Genomic DNA, 21,637 nt, shown 5'->3' on the forward strand with positions numbered 1-21,637 from the left:
TGCTAAGAATAGTCATGTTTCTTGTTAAGCTCCTGACTCAGATCTGTTATTCATCATCTTTCTGGTTTGGTTTCATTCGCTGATAATGTGCGTAACAAGCTATAGTTCCCCAAATGACATTGGGTAAATGTGCTGGAAAATGTGCAGTAAATGAAAAGAAGGCCTTTACTCAAGATTCCTCAAATCTCATTTATTTTATACTCACAGATTTGTGACTTAAAAAGTAAAACACCCGAGTGCATTAGTGTTCGGAATCTAATTAAAGAATAACTGAATTACACCTATTGTACCTTAAGAAAACGGCACCAGATATTTACGTGAGAGGCTGCCTCTGTCTTGGAGTCAGAAAGGAAATCTAATTTACAAATGTAATCAGGGCTGCTTCGTTACATGAGCACGTATGGGCCTCTGATCGAAAGCAAGAGTGACTAACTGCATTAAATGTACCGGTACTGTAAGACCTGAGTTAGATAGAAGACATTTTGTTTGGTTTGGTGGAAAGCAGCATGGCTCTCCGTTAGACATAATTCCTAGCGTAATTAAGTGATTGTGCTTCCAGACTGAAATTCCATATCTTTGGATTTTACCAATCAATCAATCAATCAATCAATCAATCAATCAATCAATCAATGTTTATTTATATAGCCCAATATCACAAATGTTACATTTGTCTCAGTGGACTTCACAGTTTGTACAGAATATCAGTATGACAATACGACACCCTCTGTCCTTAGACCCTCACATCGTACAAGGAAAAACTTCCAGAGAAAACCCACAGTTTAAAGGGGAACATGGGAGAAACCTCAGGGAGAGCAACAGAGGAGGGATCCCTCTCCCAGGACGGACAGACGTGCAATAGATGCCGTGTGTACATTGAAAAGATAATACATTTGCAACAACCAATGGAATATCCTGTTGAACGGTTGTGTGTACAGGCATGCAAACAAAGTGAGAGCAGAGGAAGTTAAATGTGAGGCTTGTGGCATAAATTGCACATTGCACATCCAAGCGAAATATTGTTGCAGACGAGCTAGCTTGTCACTAAGTGAGCTGCATTCGGTTCAGCTACTTCAACGTCTTAATATGAGCTAAAACATTAAATAATATGATGCTAATAGGACATAAAGTGGTTTGAGTCCTATTTGGACCAATATTTTAATAAATGAATGGTGCATGGAGTTGTGTTTTCTGGCACAAGCCGCATATTTGATCCCGAGGGGGTTTATTGAGCCAATTGGGCTAAATTTTAAGAGTTTTTCCCCATTTGTCTTATGTTTAAAAAACAGTGTTTAAATTAAGAGGCATTGGGCACAAATATATTGGCATTTACGGTCCGTATAATAATACATAAAGCGCTTTGCCTTTGGGAAAACACATTCCTAAAGAATGTCCACCATGTTTCTGCGTTAATATAGTGCTGTGTTAAATTGACTCATGTAGGATGCATATAAGGGCTTTAGACTAAGAGGAAGTTCCTGCAGGCTTGCCATGCAATCCCCTGAACCCCCTGCTGTGCTTTTACAAGACTCAATATGTTCTGTCAGTGAGCCAGAAGGCTGTTTAAACCTCTTTTACAACCTCTGCACCTATTAAAACCTGCCCTCTGACAGACAGTTGTTTACCATAGTCCACGCATTGAGATACTTCCTGTCTATGTGATGTAATCGCCAACTCTAAAGCCCTTTTTAAAATAATCCAAAATGTGTTTTCTGTTACAGCAGTTGAGAAGAATAGTGTGCACTTTGCATAAGGCACTTGAAGGCAATGCTGTGTGTTGTTCGAGTCACGAATATTTTTCCATTTGTTGCTTGAATGTAACTCGTTTCAAATGCATTAATGTGCTTTTTCTAGCTTGTTTTATGTAATAACTTTTAAGAAGGTTAATCACTCGGAAACTCAAATGACATGCCAAGCATCTGGCAAAGTTTTCACTTGCGTTAAGATAAATAGGAACCATTAGTTTTATCCTTTAAGTGCATTTTATTTGTGGCTTTGGAAAGCAAGTTTTGTTTACTTAAAACGCCAACGCACTAACATGGAACTGCTTAGCTTCTGGAAAACTGAGCTGCAACATTTATGAATGTTTCCTCCGCTTCTGTCCAAAATGCTCTGTTACTATGGAAAAATAAAGCTGTGTGAGTTTGAGCCCGGTTGTGCCACCCTGCAGTTGGTGCCATAAGAGCTGAAGTCACAGTTGAAAAATGTGCTTTGCAGCCAAGAGTGGATGGAAACAGAACCTAACATCTCTGCTGAGTGACCCTGAGCAACCTTACTAGGTCAAAACTGTAGATCTGTGTTTGGCTTCATTACGAAAGAGTCATGACACAATCTCAATTAGATTGGTTCTTTATAAGTCTCGCTTTCACTATGCAATCTTCCACTTTGTACGACTTCACTAGATTTACGAGAAAGGAAACGCGTCAACCATTGGGCAACCAAAACAGGAAAAGGAAAGTGCTTTTGTTAAACGAGGTAACATCAGGAGCTATCCCCAATTTCCAAAGAGTACCAGAAGAAAAAATGCCGAAGAACCAAAGACACTGTGGAAAAACAGCTTGTTTTGTGCATTATTGCTAACTTTCTTCCAATGAAAGTAGCTACGTAGCACAAGCTCAAAAAAGTCCCCAAAAGTAGTTTTTATCCTGATTAGTTAAAAAAGTTGCTTCATCTGTCACTAATAGTAGGCTCTGAGGGTCCATTCAGTAGTCTTTGCAGCAGTGGTGCCAACAATAATGCCACTTGGACACAATGGAGGGAACATTTGTCTATTGTTAAGATTCTTGCTCTGTTCAAAGTCCCCCAGTGACTTTTTAGCTGTTAGCCTCTTGTTACCCTCCTAATCTCCCTTTCTCGTCCAGACTTGGGTCAAAACAAACAAATAAATCCTGACATTTGTTTTAACCTTAGACAGAATATCTGATTCGTTTTGTAAGGGCATTTCAGGCAAAGTAGGAAAACGTCAGTACTTTGTTGTTTGTAATACTCATGCTATCCTCCTCTGTGGCTAACCCCAAAACCCTCTGTGTACACAAATCAAACCCAGAGAAAATAATGTTCAGTACGGTTGAACTTAGGTCTTCTTCCATAAACGCCCGCACAACCACCAGCTCATTCCCTCCTGGCCCCTTCTCTTTCTATCAACTTTTTGTTTTTCCGTACACTCTGTTCTCCCATTCTGGGATTTCTCCCATGGCTTTCCATCCATCCTCCTCAGGGTTCTTCTCGTTATTCGAGACAATATGCCGTCTGTTGAAGAGAATCCCGACGTAATTGTTGTCAGATGACATTCAAGGAGTCGGATGGAGGTGAAACAAAAAAAGTGAGGAGGAGAAGCAGATGGGAGGTTTGGGAGGAAATGTGAACGGGTGGGTGGGAGGGAGGGAGAGAGGGAGAGAGAGAGAGCAGAGAGAGAGAGAGAGCTAGAGAGGAGAGAGAGAGAGAGAGAGAGAGAGAGAGAGAGAGAGAGAGAGAGAGAGAGAGGTTGAGGGGAAACAAAGTAGCTGGTTGCCATGCCAACACTCCATGTATAAAAATAAACACTGTGTTGCTCGCTCTGTCACACTCTGTGTGTGTGTGAGGTTAGGGTTACTATAACACTGTATTTTGTGACATTTGCTAGTTACATGTAATACAAAATGGAATCAGTAACGTAATCAAAGTATCACAATATAAAAGTAATGTAATCTGATTACTTACCGTTTCTGTTGGATTACCTCAATATCAAATGCAAATCAATACAATAGTTAAATAAATAAGATGTGTTTTATTCATGTAGGACAACAACAATTGGTCATCTTAAATTAAGGCTTGCAGAATACTATAGTTTACAAATGATGTTTTAGTTGAAAACTTTGATTAAAAGTAAAAGTTAATGTTCAACTGCATTAAAAAACTAAATGTAAAAAAAAGACTGAAAGTAGCACCCAAAAAAAAACAAAAGAAGAAGATTCAGGCAGTACGTCTACCTATAATATATATATATATATTTATTTTGCAATAAATGTTTTGTTACATTGTTATCCTGCTATTAATCCCAATTTTAAAGAATGTACAAGTTATCTGATCACATCCTTTTTTGTGTAACTGTAAGGGAAAACTGTAACTTTTTTGTGACCTCATTATGTAATCCGTTACTCCCCAAGCATGTGTGTGTTCAAGTAACTGTGTGTGTTTTAAGGTTATTATGTTGCCGTGGCTTGACTCTTTTGTTCTGGGGGTTCCTACATTGACTGGGCCTTGGAGGAAATGTTTGACACTCCCCAGACCATACAACAGGAAGTTGAAAGGAGAATATGTGTGTATATTTGACTCTGTGTTTGTGTGTGTCAGCAAAAAGCGAGACAACCCGGCTGTTAAACACAAACACAGACATTGAGAGTTGACTCAGCGTCCGGTTATGGATTAACCCTTTCTTACCACCTCCTTTGTTTTGTCAGGGTTCGGAGGCGATGGAGGATTGTGTGCAGGGGGCGCTCTCATCGCTGTACCCTCCTTTTGAGAGCACCGCACCACCCCTCCTCTCCCAGGTACATCACACACACACACACACATTGTTGCAGAAATAAACAGGGGAATATAAATAATGCAGATTCAATTAAATGATAAGGTGAAGTTGGAGAGGCGATATTTTGTGCAGATAACGTTTCTTTCCCCAGATATTAACTGCTGCAAGAAGCCAACATTAACAACATCTAGCTAGCTGGTTAATTAGAGCCGAACCCTCTTCCTCCAAGCAGGAGTTTCAGTTTGTCACCAAAAACTGCTTTTAACTCATAATAACACGTCAGCTTTAATGAGAAATGAGAAGTAAGCTGTAATCATTATTCTTTACTCATTTTAACACCATATTTGTACTTGTGTTTCAATCTTGCTCTGTACCGCAATTTGGCTCTGCATTGTATAAAAGCAGCTATATAAATAAAGCTAGACTAGCAATCTCTTACTGGTGCACTGTGGGAACTTTGTGTCTCAAACTTCGCACTACACAGCTTTGTTTCCCTTTAAGCCAGTGTACTAATGGGCTTTGATCATGTGTGTTGGGTCTTTCTTTCGGCCCATTTAAGGGAATATGGTAATCATTGTTCCTATAGTCGCCATGTAGCTCACAATCTAATTTCTTTGTTGCTATGGATAAAACTGCTTAATGGATTGATGAAATAATATGGACAAAAGGAAGCAGCTTCTCTGATTACATGCTGTCTGGCTTGATGAAATTCCTCTGCTCTTGAGCAAATCAAACCCTTTTAAAATCCGTTTGGTACACTCCAAAATGCATGGCAGCAGCTGAAACAAAGGCTGTTCCTAGTTTAAAGATTTCCCCCAAGCACCAATGATATGTCAGGCCTGCATAATTGTGTTTTCGTATCAACAAATCCACTGACTACAACTACATTCACTTGTGTTTTTACCCCTCTTTGTATTCAGGTCTTTTCAGTCCTGGAGTCGACCTATCAACACGACAGTCTTCGCTACCTCCTGGACTATTTCGTTCCCGCCAAGCACCTCCTGCACAAACTCCAGCAGCACGCCTGTGTGAGTTCCAAATTACAAACACTGCAGACGAGAACACACACAAAGCTGTATAATCAAAAGCAAAAAAGTATCATGCGAGTAAACTGTCAAGCGTTCATTTTGATGTGCCTAAACTGGCAGTTCAGTCTTTTGGGGAAACCAAGTCCCTGCACATGTTTGCAAGCATTTCATGGCAAGTCAAAGTCAAGTTGAATGCCATGTTCAAATGTTATCAGCCTGTTTAGTGACTGATAAGGGAAACTTAACAGTTCTACGATTAACATTGTGGAGAAACTTACTTGTTTTAGGTCAGGGCAACAAAATGCCTTAGTTAGGTTTAGGACAGATCATGGCTTGGGTTAACATGAACATAACGTAACTTAAAATAGGCAAATGTGTTTGGGATCAACCATAGAAATGGATGATAACCGCCTAATGAACCTACTAGTCCCAGTGCCTTTTGACCAGTGGCGATCCATGACTTTTATACCTAGGCCCTCTGACCCCGTCGAGTTATTACGTCACAGCGTATACTTCAGCGGAATATCAAAACAACTGCCCGGGGTGCAAAACGCATCAATGAAAGCAACCCTCTACCACACAAAACAACACCTGTAAATAACCCTATTTGTGTTCTTTGAAATTGAAAAGGATATTGCATTGTGTTTGTTACTTTCGTTGCAGTTGTATGTCGTAAGTGTAATTTGGCATGCTTTTATTTTGAAGGTGAGTTAACGCTGTTGACAGGAAGTTGTTGTTGCTATGGAAACAAGACAAGTTTCACAGCGGGCGGAACTTGTCATAAAGTCCGTGATAATAACACCCACCCATTTAGAGGGAAGATATGATTGGTCAATTGTACTGTCATTTGACATTACTCTCTCGTTCAGTTACTATAGCTGGCCCTCTGTGAATTCATAGCTGGACCGCCTGGACGTCCAACAGCTCCTCTCTACACACTCGCAGAGACGAGCTTCTTTCATTTAACCCTTCACATTCCAACAGAAACTGAATAGGCAGATTCAAAGGATTTATTTCTTTGGAAATGTTATTTTAAATACAATTAAATCAAGCTATTTTGGTAAAACTAATGAAAAATATAACTAAAAAAATATATTATTTTTAAAAATTATTTTTGTAGAATATCTTAGGCCCTCACAGAGGGCCTAGAGGGCCCTGACAGCTCGCCACTGCTTTTGACATGAAGACACGGGTGCAAAGTAAAAGTTCAAGGCTTTTATAATTTGACACGTGTGTGACCCTGTACCCGTTACTCACTGCACTGTGGAGGGTCGAGTCTGCTCCAAAACTCTAGCTGGCTGCTAAAATGTGTGAAAGTGGCTGGTGAAATTTGAGATTTACAAACCGTAGACCCAAAGACAAAAGAGGTGGTTTTCCTGCCTCGGAAGCTCCAAAGAATTTGTGAAATACGGAGGAACGAAGCATGAATTAAAGAGCTCTGGTTTTAATTGTCAGACTCCCACATGCAAAAAAGCGAATTCATGTAAATAGTATGACATTGGATACACTATGCACACACATGTTTGTTTGTAGCCTTTATTTAACCAGGTGAAAGCCCCTTGAGATCAAAAGATCTCTTTTTCAAGGGTGACCTGCAGCTGTAATTTACTTAGTGCAATCAAATCTCTCACGCACGAAAAAAGTCGATCGAATGAGATGTGACATGTACTTAACTCAAATCTCTGAGGTTTATACTGAACTGCATTCCTTTTATTGTATTTCCCACACACAAAGATATACAACACACACTGTTTAGCCGAGCTCGCAGGCTAAGAGCTGTCTCATATTTCTCTTTATACAGTTTTCCTAGACTTGCACACACTCACACACATGCATGTGAGCAAACTGTGTTTTCATTGTCGCTATGCGAGCTGCCTGGGACGGGAGTTAGACTGTGAGTCATGACAATAATGCCTTCCATATGTCAGCGTTACTGCTGTGAGAGCGAGGGAAAGAAACAGAGAAGTGGTGGGAGTCGAAGGAGAGCATTAACATGGAGTTCATTCACCGTGCCTGCATGCATCTGAAAAAAAAGAGGAGATGCTGGAGGTCGCGACTATAGTAGACTGATTGAGGAATTTTTGTGAAACGGGAGGTGCGGAAGAAGGAGCAAACACTGGGCTACTTTGAGGGAGTAAGTATGAGAAGGGGGGAGGCCCAGAGGACACAGGGAGTTACAGAATGTGGACTGACTCAAAACAGACACACATTTTAAGAGAGGAAAAGTCACACATGCTTTTGAACGCTCAAACCCACCCTTACTTTAGCCTTCCCCATCTTTCGTACGGCAAGAAAACAGGCCTACAAAGGAAGGAATTGATTAAGGGACGAAGGTAGAAAAAGGAAAGATGGAGGAGAGGTTGCACAAGGAATATAATGTGATCACGTCTCGTGAGTCTGGAGGGCACGGAGGGGGGAGGGAGCCGCCGAGAGCCAGTCGATTAGACGTGACTGGGAACAGCAGAGAGAAGTTTATACCTCAGACTCCAAAAGAGATAGAGAAATATATAGATCTGACACGGGATTGATCAGGGTGGGAGTAGCATTTGTTTTTTTCGACACAGATCAGTTGATTAATAGTGCAGGGGATTACACTCGAGGCCTCCTCTCCTTCACCTGAATTCATTCTCTGGTAAATGCTTTCGTTGCGGGACTTTCTATTTGTAGACAAGGTTATTTGGAGAGCTTGATTTGAATTGATTTCCTCAGTCTCGCAGAGCTACTTGATGTGTTTTCCGCTAATGAAACAGAGGACTGTTTCAACAGAGGCTGGCTTTTGTGGAGAGTTGGTCATCTGCATGTTTCCATCTGACTCACACCGACTCTCTGCAGCTTTCCAGAGTCTTCTCACTATGTCATGCCACCTAAGCAGTTTTACACTTTAGAAAGCACTGCGTGAGTCACATGTCAGAGTTTTGTATGTGGCACTGGCGTTGGGCCAGTTGAGCTTGTGAAAAGTGTTGACTGGTGTGTTATCAGTTCTAGAAATTCGACTCATCTGGATGCCCATTGCAACCATGCAGTCAGGCTCCAACTGGCTCATGCGGGCTGTGGTTATGCTAAGCATTAAATAGATTCGTTTTTGACAAGAGGCTACTCTAAAGGGGAGATTTTTAAAGAGCAAAGAGGGTACTTCCTGCACTTACAAGGTACAGACAGAAGATAAGATAGAATTTTATGCAAATGAAGGTTTCATGTTTTAATTCATACATTCATAACACTCCCTTTCTTCTTCTTTTTCAGTCTCAATACCTGGGCTGCTTGTTCCTGCACTCCGGCTGGCCTCTGTGTTTAGGCGAGAAAGTGGTTGTGCAGCTATCCACGTTGGACTGGAGGATCCTGCGCAGTAATGACTTCTACCTGCAGGTGGTGCCCTTCTCTACACGCTGTCCACGGCTGGCCCTAAAATGTCTGGCTCATGGGGGACGCACCGTTCAGGAAATATTGGTACCCGAGTCGCAGCACCCTCTTGTGTTCACAACTGAGTGGCTGCACAGCATCAATAAAGAGCGAGGTCACAAAAGAGAAGGTAAGGAAAGTATGACACGTACTGTAAATCCGTCCACTTTTCGTTTCTGATAATAGGAAGTATGCTATTTTTAGGTTTTAGGTGAAAATGATTAACACTTTGTAACCTAACCCGTAAGTCATGCTTGTGAAGAACACTATACTTTAAACAGAGGTGTGAAACAGATGGCTTTTAGAGTTTATGACCGAGGGGTGGCATGTGGAAGGGCAACAAGAGAAGGGAGAGATATACGAGGGTCAGAGGGTCAGAGGGTGTTGAAACAGTAGAGCTAAGAAAAGCCAGCAAAAGTCTAATTTGGAGGTCACTTTTTTTAAATAGTTAATACCCTTACAAATAAGCAAACTTGAAACTCACTTGGTCGTTTTTTATCCTTGCACAGTTGGAGGAGGACTTGACACCTGCCTGGTCAGTACGTGTGACGGTGTGGTTCGAGTTTCGTGGAAGGAGGTCGTTTACCCAAAATTCATCCACGACCCGTCTGAGGAGCTGATGTCCAACCTTGATGGGCCAACGACCAAGCGCCTGCCCAGTGAGGGGGGGCAGCAGTCTTGGGGGCTGGGGTGGCTCATCCTCAGGAGAACTGGACTCCTGGTCCTGGGACGAGGAAGAAGATGACGGCTTGGACTCTGAACCTGCGCGTCCCAGGCGAAGGCGCAGTGAGGACGGGCTCGGGCGGACAGCGAGGCACCCTCAGCTGGACGGGGACTATGTGGAGCTGATGGAGCCCAGACTGGGTCCTGATGGAGGGGTTGACACAAGGCAAAGATACCTCGAGATGCACGGAATTAATAAGACAAAGACATTGCCGTTGTGCCGGAGAAGTAAGCCATCAAACTCAGGAAGGGAAGAGCATGGGGATACGGGAGACTGGAAGGGTCAGGAAGCTTTCGAGCTGCCAAAAGAGATCGAGTTACCCCAAAAGGGGACAGTTTACCACGTCGGACTTCACCAGGAGTCACCGAACCTTGCAGAAACAGACGGTCTTACTCCTCTTCTGTCCTTGACTCAGATGAAGGAGATAAAACAAGTAGAGACTCTGAAGGCCTGGAAAGCAAACCGGCTATATCATGACGGCCTGTTCAAAGAGAGGAGGCCCGGTGTGGGAAAAGAGAGAGACAGCAACAGCCTCCCACAGCCGTGCAGAAACAGCGGTAAAGACTCAGAGGGTGGCGAGAGTTTTGTCGCAAGTGACAAAGTTGGGCATGTCATAGAGGGTCACTCGGATCACGGATCCCATTCGGACTCTGTTTTCGAGGATACAGATAAACCACTGAGCGCAGACAGCGATGCCACCACCCCAACATCAGACGCAACAGAAAGATCATTCAGTGGAATTTTAGAAAGTAGAGAAACTAACAAAAGTGGATCCAAAGTTACAAGTTCATCCAACCCAAAGATGGAGGACAGTGTCAGTCCCAGAGGAAAGGAAGTTAAAACTGCAGGATTCAGAGCACCAAGGTAAACAGTTATTTCTCATGGGCATGCACTCCTTCTTTTCATCTTCACACTCCCATATGAAAGGACTGATCAGTACTTTGTGCACACATATAGGCCTGAAATAGTGGTACCAAACACACCTTGTAAAACCATTCTAATGGACACTATGTCCAAAAAACAAAGAAAGTTATTAACTGTCTGTTGTTCCTCATTCATACCTGCCTGTGCTTTGTCTCTAGGAGGAAGAGGAAGGGAAAGGGGGCCAAAGGGAGGGCTAGGTCTGGTGGGTCGTTCACCACCACAAGGGATCAAAACAGCAGGGCAAAGCTGCTCTACCAAGTCCCAACAACTGCTCTGCTTTAACTAAACTGCCAATCGTAGACGAGAACAAATCTGAGCAAAGAAAACCGACAGACGAACCTGATGGACTGCCGCCATCAACGGACAAGGGGACGGGCGACAGAAGGAAAAGCAGTGCAGGTTTGAAGATATTTAATGTTAATCCACGAGCATCGGATCTTTAAAAATGTAAAGTCCTAGACAACAGAATATTTGCTAAAACTTGTGTATCCCTCAACAGAGAAAAGAAGACAAATCTTTGCCTATCTGCACGGCCAATCCGGCACATCCTTACTCAACCACTCTAATGAGGAGGCGGCGTCAGGAGACACCAAGTCCTGACCCAATAAATGGTGTTACATTTAAAGAGCCTCCTCTGCTCAGGGAACTGGAGACAGAGCTTCTCCAGTCAGGGAAGCTGAAGTTGACAGGCAAGTTCATTTCATGTGTTGTCGTTCAGAACATATAAGTGGGCTAGTATTTACCTCTAACCTTAGGATTGAACAGCATTTGGCTAAAAACAATCACAGTTCTTTTCAGTTCAGAGTCTCATGATTCAGACTGTTAGACTTAGTGTGTCTTACATAAGTGTATAACAATATCTATACTGTCGATAAAAGCCAATGACTTCACGAAAGACTCTAGGAAAATGATGCACAGTGTAACTTTCTTTCCTTGTAACGCCTGGAAGTTTTCTTCTTAAATGCAATCCAGTGGTATTTTTCTGTACATTTCATGTTTAGGGAACAGGCAAAGGTAACAGGTTATTTGGCATGAGTTTTCATGGTGCAGGTTTGATGAACTGAAAACAGATTAAATAAGAAAAACAGAGCTGAGGTGCTGCATTAACTTCCTGCTGGTAACCCTCAGAGCATTATGGGAACTGGAGGACAGATAATAAATAAAACAATTGCAGCAGAGTAGACTTTCTTATCAGTGTTTAACGTGATGTTTTACCGACCACAGGTACACTGGACAGGTTGGGACGCGCTCTGGTTGTCACGGAGACAGATGCATCCGATGAGAGCTTCTCTGAAGAGGACATGGCCCGAGTCCTGGCCTGCTATTACAGAATCACTCGGTAAGGCTGCATCAATAGTTTCGTTTACGCAACTCAATCACAAACCTGTAGAACCAAAAGTGCTTCATAAGGTTCGTGTGCAACCTCACTTTTGCTGACTTGGCAAAATGCAACAAAAGGTGGGGCAGAGAAAACACAGCATGTGCCAGAAAACCCTGAAAACCATAACAAACGGATTCAGAGTCTTTCAGCTTGCCAGTTTACTTGGCACACATACCACTCGTCTGTTGCCGACAGCAAGTCTGAACAAAAGCCCTTCAGTAGGTTTTGGAAGAAATTATATGAAGTTTAATGTTTGTTAAATATAGATGTCGCCCCTTACTGTCAATACAAAACTATCTTAATTGGTTTAAAACTTTTGAAGAGTAGGCATTATATTTTACCATTGCTGGTGTCCTTATTTTAGAATAAGACTATTATTCTCTAACTGCTGCTTCCGTTTAAACTGCATGTTGTATCCTCTCTTCCTCCATCCTAATCAGGCCTGCAGCCAAAGAAAAGGGCCTCACAGTGTTAATGGACGGCAGACGCTCTCCACCCTCCGCCCCCTGCCTCTCTGCTCTTAAATTGTTCCAGGTGAGACAGATGTGCTTAATGTTGGCTTGTGCTGCTTCTATTTGCCTGCAGGTGTGACGAAGTAGCTCCAGCACATGTGTTTCCTGAGTCTGTTTTTAATGTGTTTCCAGGTGTTGGTTCCTGGCGGTCTTGGATCTGTTCTGGTTTTGGTGGAAGAGCAGCAGCAGGAGTCCCTTTCGTATAACGTGGAAGGCGCTGAGGTGACTTCATTCAAATCACATGTTTACAGTTTATCATCCAGCCTACACACGGCATTAGCGATTTCCTTCTGGTTCGGTTAGCTTTAGTTACTTTATTAGCACGGTAGAACACCCACATGACCTTGTAAAAAACACTTTGTTAGTCAAATCAACAGCTGAAGTAACTGCTAATATATATACTGCAAAATGCTGGAGAGGAAATAACATTTCATACACCAAGCTTTGCTATTCCGGTTGCTCAAATTTGATAAATGTCAGATGCTGTTATCTGGATCTTGCATTCACAATGAGCCTGAATCTAAATGAACCTTATTTCCATGCATTTGGCACATCTGGAGTTTGCAAATAAGGGCATTTCAGCTCATTTGCTTTGCATCAATCCATTAAGATGTTTCCTGCACACACGCATGAGAATTTTTGCTCTGGCCATGTGGTTTGTATTTCAACTTGGCAGCGGAAACTTGCATAATAAAAAGGACAAAAAAGAATGCATGTTAAAGCGAAATCCCACCCAAAAGACGTTAACACTGAAACAGCTGTTGGGCGTACCTCGACTATTTTTGTTGTTTAGTTGTAATGAATCCCACTGATCATTAACAAATGTAATGTCATGGGACGACATATTTTGGCTTTCTCAGCTCAGTCTTTTCAAATGTCAGACCCTGAGAATCACGAAGGAAGCGTCTTTGTAAACAAAAAGCTTTGTTAAGTCCATATTAGCCATGGAGACCGAAGCTCTTGGGTAAGAGTTTAGATTCTCAGGCCTACAGCAGGATCTCCTCATATTTTTTGGGATTATTTTCTGAAATCTCATTAGTTCTTCATTCCTTTTCTCTAGCGTTTTTTGCTGGTTTCTTTTTCGTCTAGCTTCATTTTTGTTATCCTCTGCTTCCCTGTCCAGGTCCACATGGTGCGAGGAACAGCGGTCCTTCAGCAACATATAGACAGGCAGCAGCTGCCCACAGAGATGGATGGAGACTTCAGCCATTGTCACTCAGACTGGCTGGCCTTCAGACTAGTGAGAAAAACTGACTTTTACTCTGGTTGTATAAAATGATATAATTTCCTTTCCCCCCCCCTTATCTTCACATATCTTTCACCTTTTTTCCATGGCATTCCAGATTGATATGTATGTGTTATACCTATTATTTAAATGTATTTTATGTTTACTAATTAAGGACATTTTCTCACACAAAGGATGTTGCAGTCTTATGAATAATATAACACACATGAAGAGTAGCTTTCCATTTGTTTAATTTGACTGTAGAAGTTGTCATACCTTGTTGTTGACGATTGTTGTTTTTTTACCTCAGGTTTAAAATATTACCATGAAAAGTGAGTGACTATAGTGGGAGAAAAGAGGAGGAACGACAGACAAAAGGATGTTGGCTGGGAAAGAGCGACTGTATGGGGGTGGTCGTGATTTCAAAGCATTGTGATGGACTGGGTGTGGAGGATAACTCGGGGAAAGGATGTCTGAGAAGAATTTTAAGGGCTCTTAATGGCTTTTCCCTGGGATAGTTTATTTAGCTTTATCCAAACAGATGAAAACATTTTTCCTGTCTTCTGCATTTTCTCTGACCTCTGTCATGGGTTTGGAGAAAGAAATGTATACACCAACCTTGGAGTATTATAGTTTCAAAGACTAACATTTATAAATCCACGACTTAACCAATACTTTTAATCCTATTTTTTCCTTTAGAGCCTGGAGAGTCTGACGGAGCGTTGTGAGGGCGCCCTGGCTCTCCTCGGTGAAGCTCTGCAGTCTATGGACACGGAGCCAATGCCAAAAGACATCAAGGTAGAGACGCCTAAAAGGACATTTTGTTTAACCTTTACTGTATCAGTGATTTGAAGACATGGGTGAGGGTTAGATGACATGTGAGTGATTGTCATGTGCAGGGCTGCACATGGTGCGCTGGTGCGCAGGTCGTCAAAAAAGGAGCACCGGATCATTTGAAAAAAGCGCATTTGCGCACCAACATTGAGAGAGAGAGAGAGGTGAGAGAAGAGAGAGAGAGATGAGAGAAGAGAGAGATAGAAAAGAGAGAAGAGAGAGAGAGAGAGATATTTGCGAGTTGCATAAGAACTGGTAAGATAGCAGGGTTTCCCACATAGGACTTTACTTGGGCGGGCGCGCGTGCTCACTAGCGCACCCCCCCCCCCCCCCCGTTCATAAAGTCAAGTACCCCCTCAAAAGGTCCGGTTTATTTCATTTTAAGGATGCGCACCAAGCAACATATCCAGGTGCTCCTTTGAGAACCAGGGCAAAACATGTTATGTGGCTCCCCTGGTCATGTGCCTTTCATACTGCAACATCCACAGAAGCTTTAATAAGCCCTTTGTTCTTCTTCAGGGCTGTTCCTCAGAGCATCGACAAACACAGACAGCTGATTGGCGAGCGTGCTGGCCGACCAGCGCTTAACTGAACCACAGCAAAGGGGAGGGGCCTGGCTCGCAGGACTGACCAATAGCGCAACAGGACTGGCACAGAAGTCACCTGACTGCAGGTACCTGAACAATTACGATTCACAAAGACGGCCAAACAAAGGTGCATCTACATCGTCCTGTATATATACTCATTTACATTAGCAACAAGAAATGTCTCAGTGGAAACGCCCAAAACTATAATGTTTCTACGGTAGGCTATGGTGGAAAAGTTGGTGTATAGATAAAAGCTAAATTATCTTATTTGGCTCCGCTTACTACTTATCTGGACTAACAACTGCTAATAATCTAATAATGATGGACACATGTATTCATTTCATTACAATTAGACTGAATCTTGGCTACAGAATCCTGGTCAACGTTAAACCCATTTTGTACAGAACTCAAGATAACAATACAATGAATGTATCTCCAAACAAGGAATTGATTGATATCATGAAAAAAAGCCAAAGAAATAGGAAAGCAATATGCAGTATATGGCCTGTTACATGAATAGCCAGATTTAGAAGTCTACACTCATTATTTTCTTTTAGTGATGATGCTCTATACAGCTGACATAATACATTACAAAAGTTCTATTGAAGTAGGACTATTTTAAAGACATCATGACAAATACAACCATTTCTAATTGGGCAAATACAAGCAGCTTGGTCCCGAGGGACAGAGAGAACATCTGCATGTCTTTTGCCTTCTTCATTTCTGGTGTGTGATTGAGGGTTTTTCTTTGTCAAGTTGAGTTATAGGTTAAAAATACTCCTCATCGTGTGAACACAGTTGTTTGTGTTCAGCCAAAACAATAAAACCAGTCGGAGGAAGCAAGGAATGTGAATTTAACATCAAATGGAGGACAGATCGATGCGGCGTGTTTGTGCCCGACTACAGCTTAAGATGATTCTAAAGCCTGCTGTATGTGAAGCTGTTTGTCTCATCCACTAATGAGTTTTGGCTCAGCCTGCACAAGAATGAGGCCAAATACAAGTATAGGCTGATTTGATTTCTTGATGCCAGACGGTTGGTCTGCAAGCGTTTTTGTTTTCTCATAATTACGTTTTTGGAATCTCGCCTATTCGTGACTGATTTCCTGGTGTTTTTTGTACTTTTCTGCCACCAGGGCTGCTCTTGCTGCGACCGCTAAACTCTACGACAGCGTGGATGACGCCCTCCATCAGCTCGTACAAACGTCCAACCACAGAGGTCGCGATCTTGAAGCTCTGGGACGACTAGCCGGTCTCGTGGACAAACGGGAAAAGGTTTGTGAGGAAGGAGGTGTTATTGCCATTTCCTGAAAACCGACAGACTTGCCATCTCCTGAAACAAACCTTCTGTCTAAACATGAATTGTATGATTGTTCTCAACTCATTCCCCCTATCTTTCTTTCTCCCCAGTGTGATAAGGAGATTGAGCAAGTCCAGTCACAGCTGGAGGACTACAAGGACCCTCCTCTGTCTCTCAGCAGACTCTCCCTCAAACAGCAGAAGTTCAAGACATTCAGAGAAACAGCCAATGTGAGTGTGACTCTCCAATGAGATTTGAAACCTTTTCCCCCTATTTCAATGTCATTAAAGTGTTACTAAAATGAAAGACACTATGTAACTATAGTGTCTATATAATTTGGCACGCTTTGGTGGCAGCATCTAGAAGGAATTGTAGAGTCGTAACAATTTTTCGCCAGGTTCGTAAAACTTGGATATTTCTGATCACATCAGACTCCGATAAATTGTGGCTACAAAGTTTACCTACATTTTAAATAAATATAAATACGTTCTTCTTTTTCCAACAGAACGTAGACGTTTTGGTTTTATTTAGCTCTCTATAGGAAGCCTTGTAATGTCTTCCTCTAAAACAATAACACTGTCCTCCTAAGTTAGGGGAAATTAATTCCTTAGCCCTGCAAGACCCCTAAGCCCCTTACTCTGATTTACTTGCTGAAAGACTTGAGAATTGTATAACTAGTTCCAAATGTAAACAGATGTGCCCACTTTGCTGCTCAGTGTCACTCTTGATACTGTAAGGCACTTATTCCATTCATGATTTCCCAAGTGCATCTTGTCAAGAAGCCTCTACAGTAAACACTTGAGGGTTTTTTCCAGTCGTACAGCTCATAGCGGAACTCCTTGACTCCTTTAGGATCTGCATAGCGAGACTCTGTCGGTGCTCAGCGATCTGGAGGGCTGGTGCGAGCTGGACTGGACCGGCCTGAGCGCCGTCCAGATCCGACTTCCTCCGGTCAGGGAGAAGCTGAGAGACATGTCCCACGTTCTGTCTGACTGCTGGACGACGCTGGACAACACTCAGAGGCTGCTGTCCACGCTGACCGAGGTACACCAGACAGGAAGTCATCTTTACTCCGGAAGTCTTGATTATTTGGTGCGAATGCAGAGTCGGCATTCACAACAACATTCATCGGAAAAATATGTTTATTATTATTCTGCATGTTTTTTGATTGCCTTCTTCTTCTACATTATTAAGTTGCAGAAACTCTGTTCACACATCAAAACGTTCAGCTAGGTTAGGACATGCGCGCTCTAAACTCCATCTTTGTGTTGCTGTCTCCTGTTCAGGCCACTCAGTGGTGCGAGGTGGTCTACTCCAACTCCTCCTCCCCATCTTCCACCTGCCCTCTCGCCTCCCTTCCTCCGATCCCCCGTCCCGTTTCCAGGATGCTCGTTCCTTAGCCATAGAGCTGGGCGGCGGGGCGCTCCTGGAGCTCTGGACGCAGACGGTGGAGCGCTACCAGCGGACCGTAGCGCAGGTTAAACCGCGCTTCCTCCAGCCTGACCGGGCCCAGAATCAGAACCAGGGGAGGCCAAAGACCCCCTCCGCCAGCAGCCTGTGGGACCTGATGGGTCCTGAGGGAGAGGGCGACTGGGGATTGGGAGCCGGAGGAGGCGACGGGGGGCTTCAGTCCTGGGGATCCCTGGCGTCGCTGTTCAGACCGCAGACCTGCTCCACGCTGAAGATAGGGGAGGACAAAGGGACGAAGAAGGATGGGACAAGTGGAGGAGGAGCTAGCGGAGCTGGGGGAGGGAAGTTCCTGCAGAACCTTCTGAATCCAGCAAAGAAGAGTGTGAGTTTGTGCTTCAGTTCCTCTGGGCATGTTGTCGGCCTCACTTATTTCCATTAGGGAATTTGGTGTGAACACAAATGTTCTTTATACTGCAAAATCTTGATTAGCGTTAAAAGTTCCGCGTCAGCACTTCAGAAGTCCCACAGCAATTTTCTTCAGGAATTGCACTCTCTAGTTTAACAATGTCCTTCACTTTTTAGCCTACGGAGTCCACGCTCCCTCCAAAGCCCCCCAGGAAGCGCCACCCAAGCTTTGACCTCCAGGCTCTTCTGGCCCCCCGCAGAGGCGCAGGAACCCCAAAACCAGAGTACCCGGTCGGAGGGCCGAGCCGAAACTCCCCCATGTCCTGGCTGGGGAGACGGGCGGTGGCCGACCCGGTGATCACCACCAGTATGGCTGCAGCTATCCCTGGATGGGCCGCTGGAGGTTGTGGAAGTGGAGGAGGAGGAGTGTTAATTCGAGGGGTGGAGGTCAGCAGCAAGGAGGTGGTGGACCACACGGGGTCGCCACGACAACACGTTCTGCTCGGGAGGACGGAGAGAGAAACGGGAACAGATAGAGCCGGAACGACTCCACAGAGGTTTGTTTGTGTCTTTTTTTGCTTCTTTTTCCAAAACAAAGACTTTCTTGAGGCTATTTTTCTCTGCGGGAACTTCAAAAACCAGTGGTAGAAGGTTTGACTTGGCTTAGAGCTCCAAAACAAGACCAACATTATAAATGGCATTACGAATAGGCCATGCTAAGATGAAAGGGGGATTCATTCATCCTTTTGTGGATAAGCTAAGAACAGTCGAAGTCTGTTTCAGAGCGATGTTATCAGTCAGCATGCAATCTGAGATAATCTGATCGTGGCCAAGGGTTTTATCTCCGGCTATCTCTTAATACTATCTTCACTTCCACTTCCTCTTGGCTCCTGCTTCTCACACTTTGGCAAATGTACTCATCCATTAACTTGTGTTTCTAATCATCTCCTTGTTTTTCTCCTGCAGTAAGCTGTACCTGCTCTGGTGCAGGATGCTGAGTTCAGAGAGGCAGTATGTGGCCGTCCTGAAGGGGGTAGAAGAGACGTACCTCCCATTACTGGCACTCTCAGACACCCCCGCCTCCATCAGAGGGAAGGCAGACACTCTCTTACCTAACTGGGCCAGCCTCAGCAACTTTCACTCGCAGAGCCTACTCCCTGCCATGGAGGGCGCTCTAGTGCAGAGCCTGTTGCAACAGGACTGCTTCAGCAAATATGTAAGCGTCCCAATGTTTTTACAATCTGGCCTTTTGTAATGTTGTTTTAGCCATCAAGGTTGCACGCATGGCACATAACGTACGAGCAGAAAGATTATGATTTGAATTTTGTTTGGTTTACATGTGAATCGAGTCTTATTAGTTCAAGTGTAATATTAATAAGGAAGCTATAGCACAACTACAAAAATAAGATCCTCAGAGGTAAAACATGTACATTTAAAGTCTTTAATTTGTCTAGCTGCTATATAAATACTATAAAAGTATCAAGACGCTTAATCCATGAAGAAAAGCCCACAGCCGGTGTTCAGAGATCTGCCTTAAAATGAGCTGTCAAGACTATTGTGATGTTACAACTATAAAATATATAGGTACAAAGTGTTGCTTCAGAGCAATTAGAGTCATACCCCGGCTACAAAAACCCCCTTAGTGCAGATACCAAAATCTGAAAACACTGACCAATCAGAGCAAGGCTTTTTCTGGATGGACTCTTAAAGAGACAGGCGCTAAAACAGAGTGTTTCTACAGAGACAGAACACAGGTGTGTTCAGATGGACGGCATGAGAAAAATAACGTATGTTTTGAACATTAAAGCATTTAAACGTGTTCAAAATAAACCCTAAAACACAGGTATGACCCTAATAAAGAGCATCATGTCCTCTTTAAACAATTGATTTGTAGATTAAAGGGAATCACTTTGTTGAAGACTTCTTTGATGTAGAAATCTAATTGTCTGACATTTTGAGGCAAGTAATAAAAGCTTTCATCTTGACAAGAAAGGGTTTGTTCCCATTTGTGTGTAAGCACTAAGATAAAACTCCATTTAAGTGGCCAGAAATGTTTTCCATTGACCAACTGGTTCTCAAACTACTGTATTATTTGTTGTGTTTATTGAGAAGATTAAAGGAAGTAAAAGAGTAGAACATTGTCATCAGAAAACTTTCTCCATGTTCACCACTTATAACAATGTGTACTCTTCCACTGACATGCAGCGGGAGCAGTTTCTGCAGTATTCACATTACATCAGGACTAAACCAGAGCTGGACTCTCCTCTGGTCACACAGGCTGCTGACTTCTTTAAGGTAAAAATAATCACGTGGCTGCGGTTTAATTAAATCCGTGGATCTTTAAAACATCAAACTGTTTGCTTACAGAGATTTCAGGAGAAGAGCTTCAATATAACACGTTTTTCCTTTCTGCTTTTCCATTGTAAACACATTTTAATTAGAGAAAGTGTCTTGTTTTCACGCACTCCTGCATCCACACATAGTAAGAGTGTCAGGGTTTTAAGATTTAGTTATTTTCTGTTTAATGTGAGAACACCATTATGAGTTATTTTGCGCGCAGATCATAAGCACAAAGCAATCACAGTTGCTTTAGTCACCGGTTTGCTGCCATAGCTGTATACAGTAAAGCTAATTACATGTTTAATGTACACTAGAAAAGCCAATTAAAGGCGGATTATAGGGAAAGTAATTTGAGTTTGCGAGCTACAATGAACTAAAACGAATACATCGACGGCATTGCAAGAGGACTTAAAGGAGAGATCACAGTGCTTAAGATCCCATTCAAGTTATGAAGTGTTTAATAAAGGAGTATTTCTACAAAACGGCCACCAGGAGGCGATACTGGTTCATGTCACATCATGTTTGCAGCGTATAAAAGATGTTTAAAACAGCTTGAACACATTGAGGATTAGTGCTGCAGGAGGTTTATGGTTATCGTGATGGACGTGATGATGGCGATCATTTTGGGGATGGTGATTGTTATGAGGATGAAGATGGGAACAGCACATGTTGCTGCTTTAACAGGGTTTCTGTGATCAGTGGAAGGAGAATGGGATTCCTTTAATTAAAAAGCAGACTGAAACGTCATTTCAACTATTTGACCAAAGCAGTCTTTTTCCTGATTAAACATGCCTTTGGTTATACAGCAGACCATAAGCTCTACACCAAAAATAAATGAATGGTTTTGGTTTGAATGAAGTGTCCTTTTTATCATGTGTGCAACAACAAGCTAAGTTCTTTTGAAAATAGTGTCAAATCGAATGGAAAGGGTGTACAAAAATTCATTTTCATAGCTTTTGAGATTCAATATCACAAATTATAAGATGATGAAATATAAACTTTTTCATAGGAAGGTTGGGTTTTCTTTTATTATATGCATTTTGGCAAGATGCTAGATGAAATTGA

General features: G+C 42.8%; 1 protein-coding gene across 1 annotated transcript in view; it reads left to right on the forward strand.

The window, feature by feature from the left end:
• Positions 1-21,637, forward strand: part of arhgef40 (Rho guanine nucleotide exchange factor (GEF) 40) — a 39,171-nt gene that overhangs the window by 3,497 nt on the left and 14,037 nt on the right. Inside the window, 26 exon segments of the mRNA XM_034230392.1 lie at positions 4,437-4,526; positions 5,425-5,532; positions 8,776-9,061; positions 9,441-9,595; positions 9,597-9,885; positions 9,888-10,114; positions 10,116-10,519; positions 10,738-10,789; positions 10,792-10,978; positions 11,079-11,170; positions 11,172-11,268; positions 11,804-11,918; positions 12,401-12,494; positions 12,605-12,694; positions 13,596-13,712; positions 14,397-14,503; positions 15,051-15,087; positions 15,089-15,204; positions 16,254-16,392; positions 16,528-16,647; positions 17,270-17,461; positions 17,704-17,779; positions 17,782-18,209; positions 18,410-18,789; positions 19,199-19,448; positions 20,438-20,527. Coding sequence (XP_034086283.1) covers positions 4,437-4,526; positions 5,425-5,532; positions 8,776-9,061; positions 9,441-9,595; positions 9,597-9,885; positions 9,888-10,114; positions 10,116-10,519; positions 10,738-10,789; positions 10,792-10,978; positions 11,079-11,170; positions 11,172-11,268; positions 11,804-11,918; positions 12,401-12,494; positions 12,605-12,694; positions 13,596-13,712; positions 14,397-14,503; positions 15,051-15,087; positions 15,089-15,204; positions 16,254-16,392; positions 16,528-16,647; positions 17,270-17,461; positions 17,704-17,779; positions 17,782-18,209; positions 18,410-18,789; positions 19,199-19,448; positions 20,438-20,527 — 4,338 coding nt within the window.

The sequence above is a fragment of the Gymnodraco acuticeps genome, unplaced genomic scaffold (genome assembly GCF_902827175.1).
Source record: "Gymnodraco acuticeps unplaced genomic scaffold, fGymAcu1.1, whole genome shotgun sequence".
In the NCBI taxonomy this organism is placed as follows: domain Eukaryota; kingdom Metazoa; phylum Chordata; class Actinopteri; order Perciformes; family Bathydraconidae; genus Gymnodraco; species Gymnodraco acuticeps.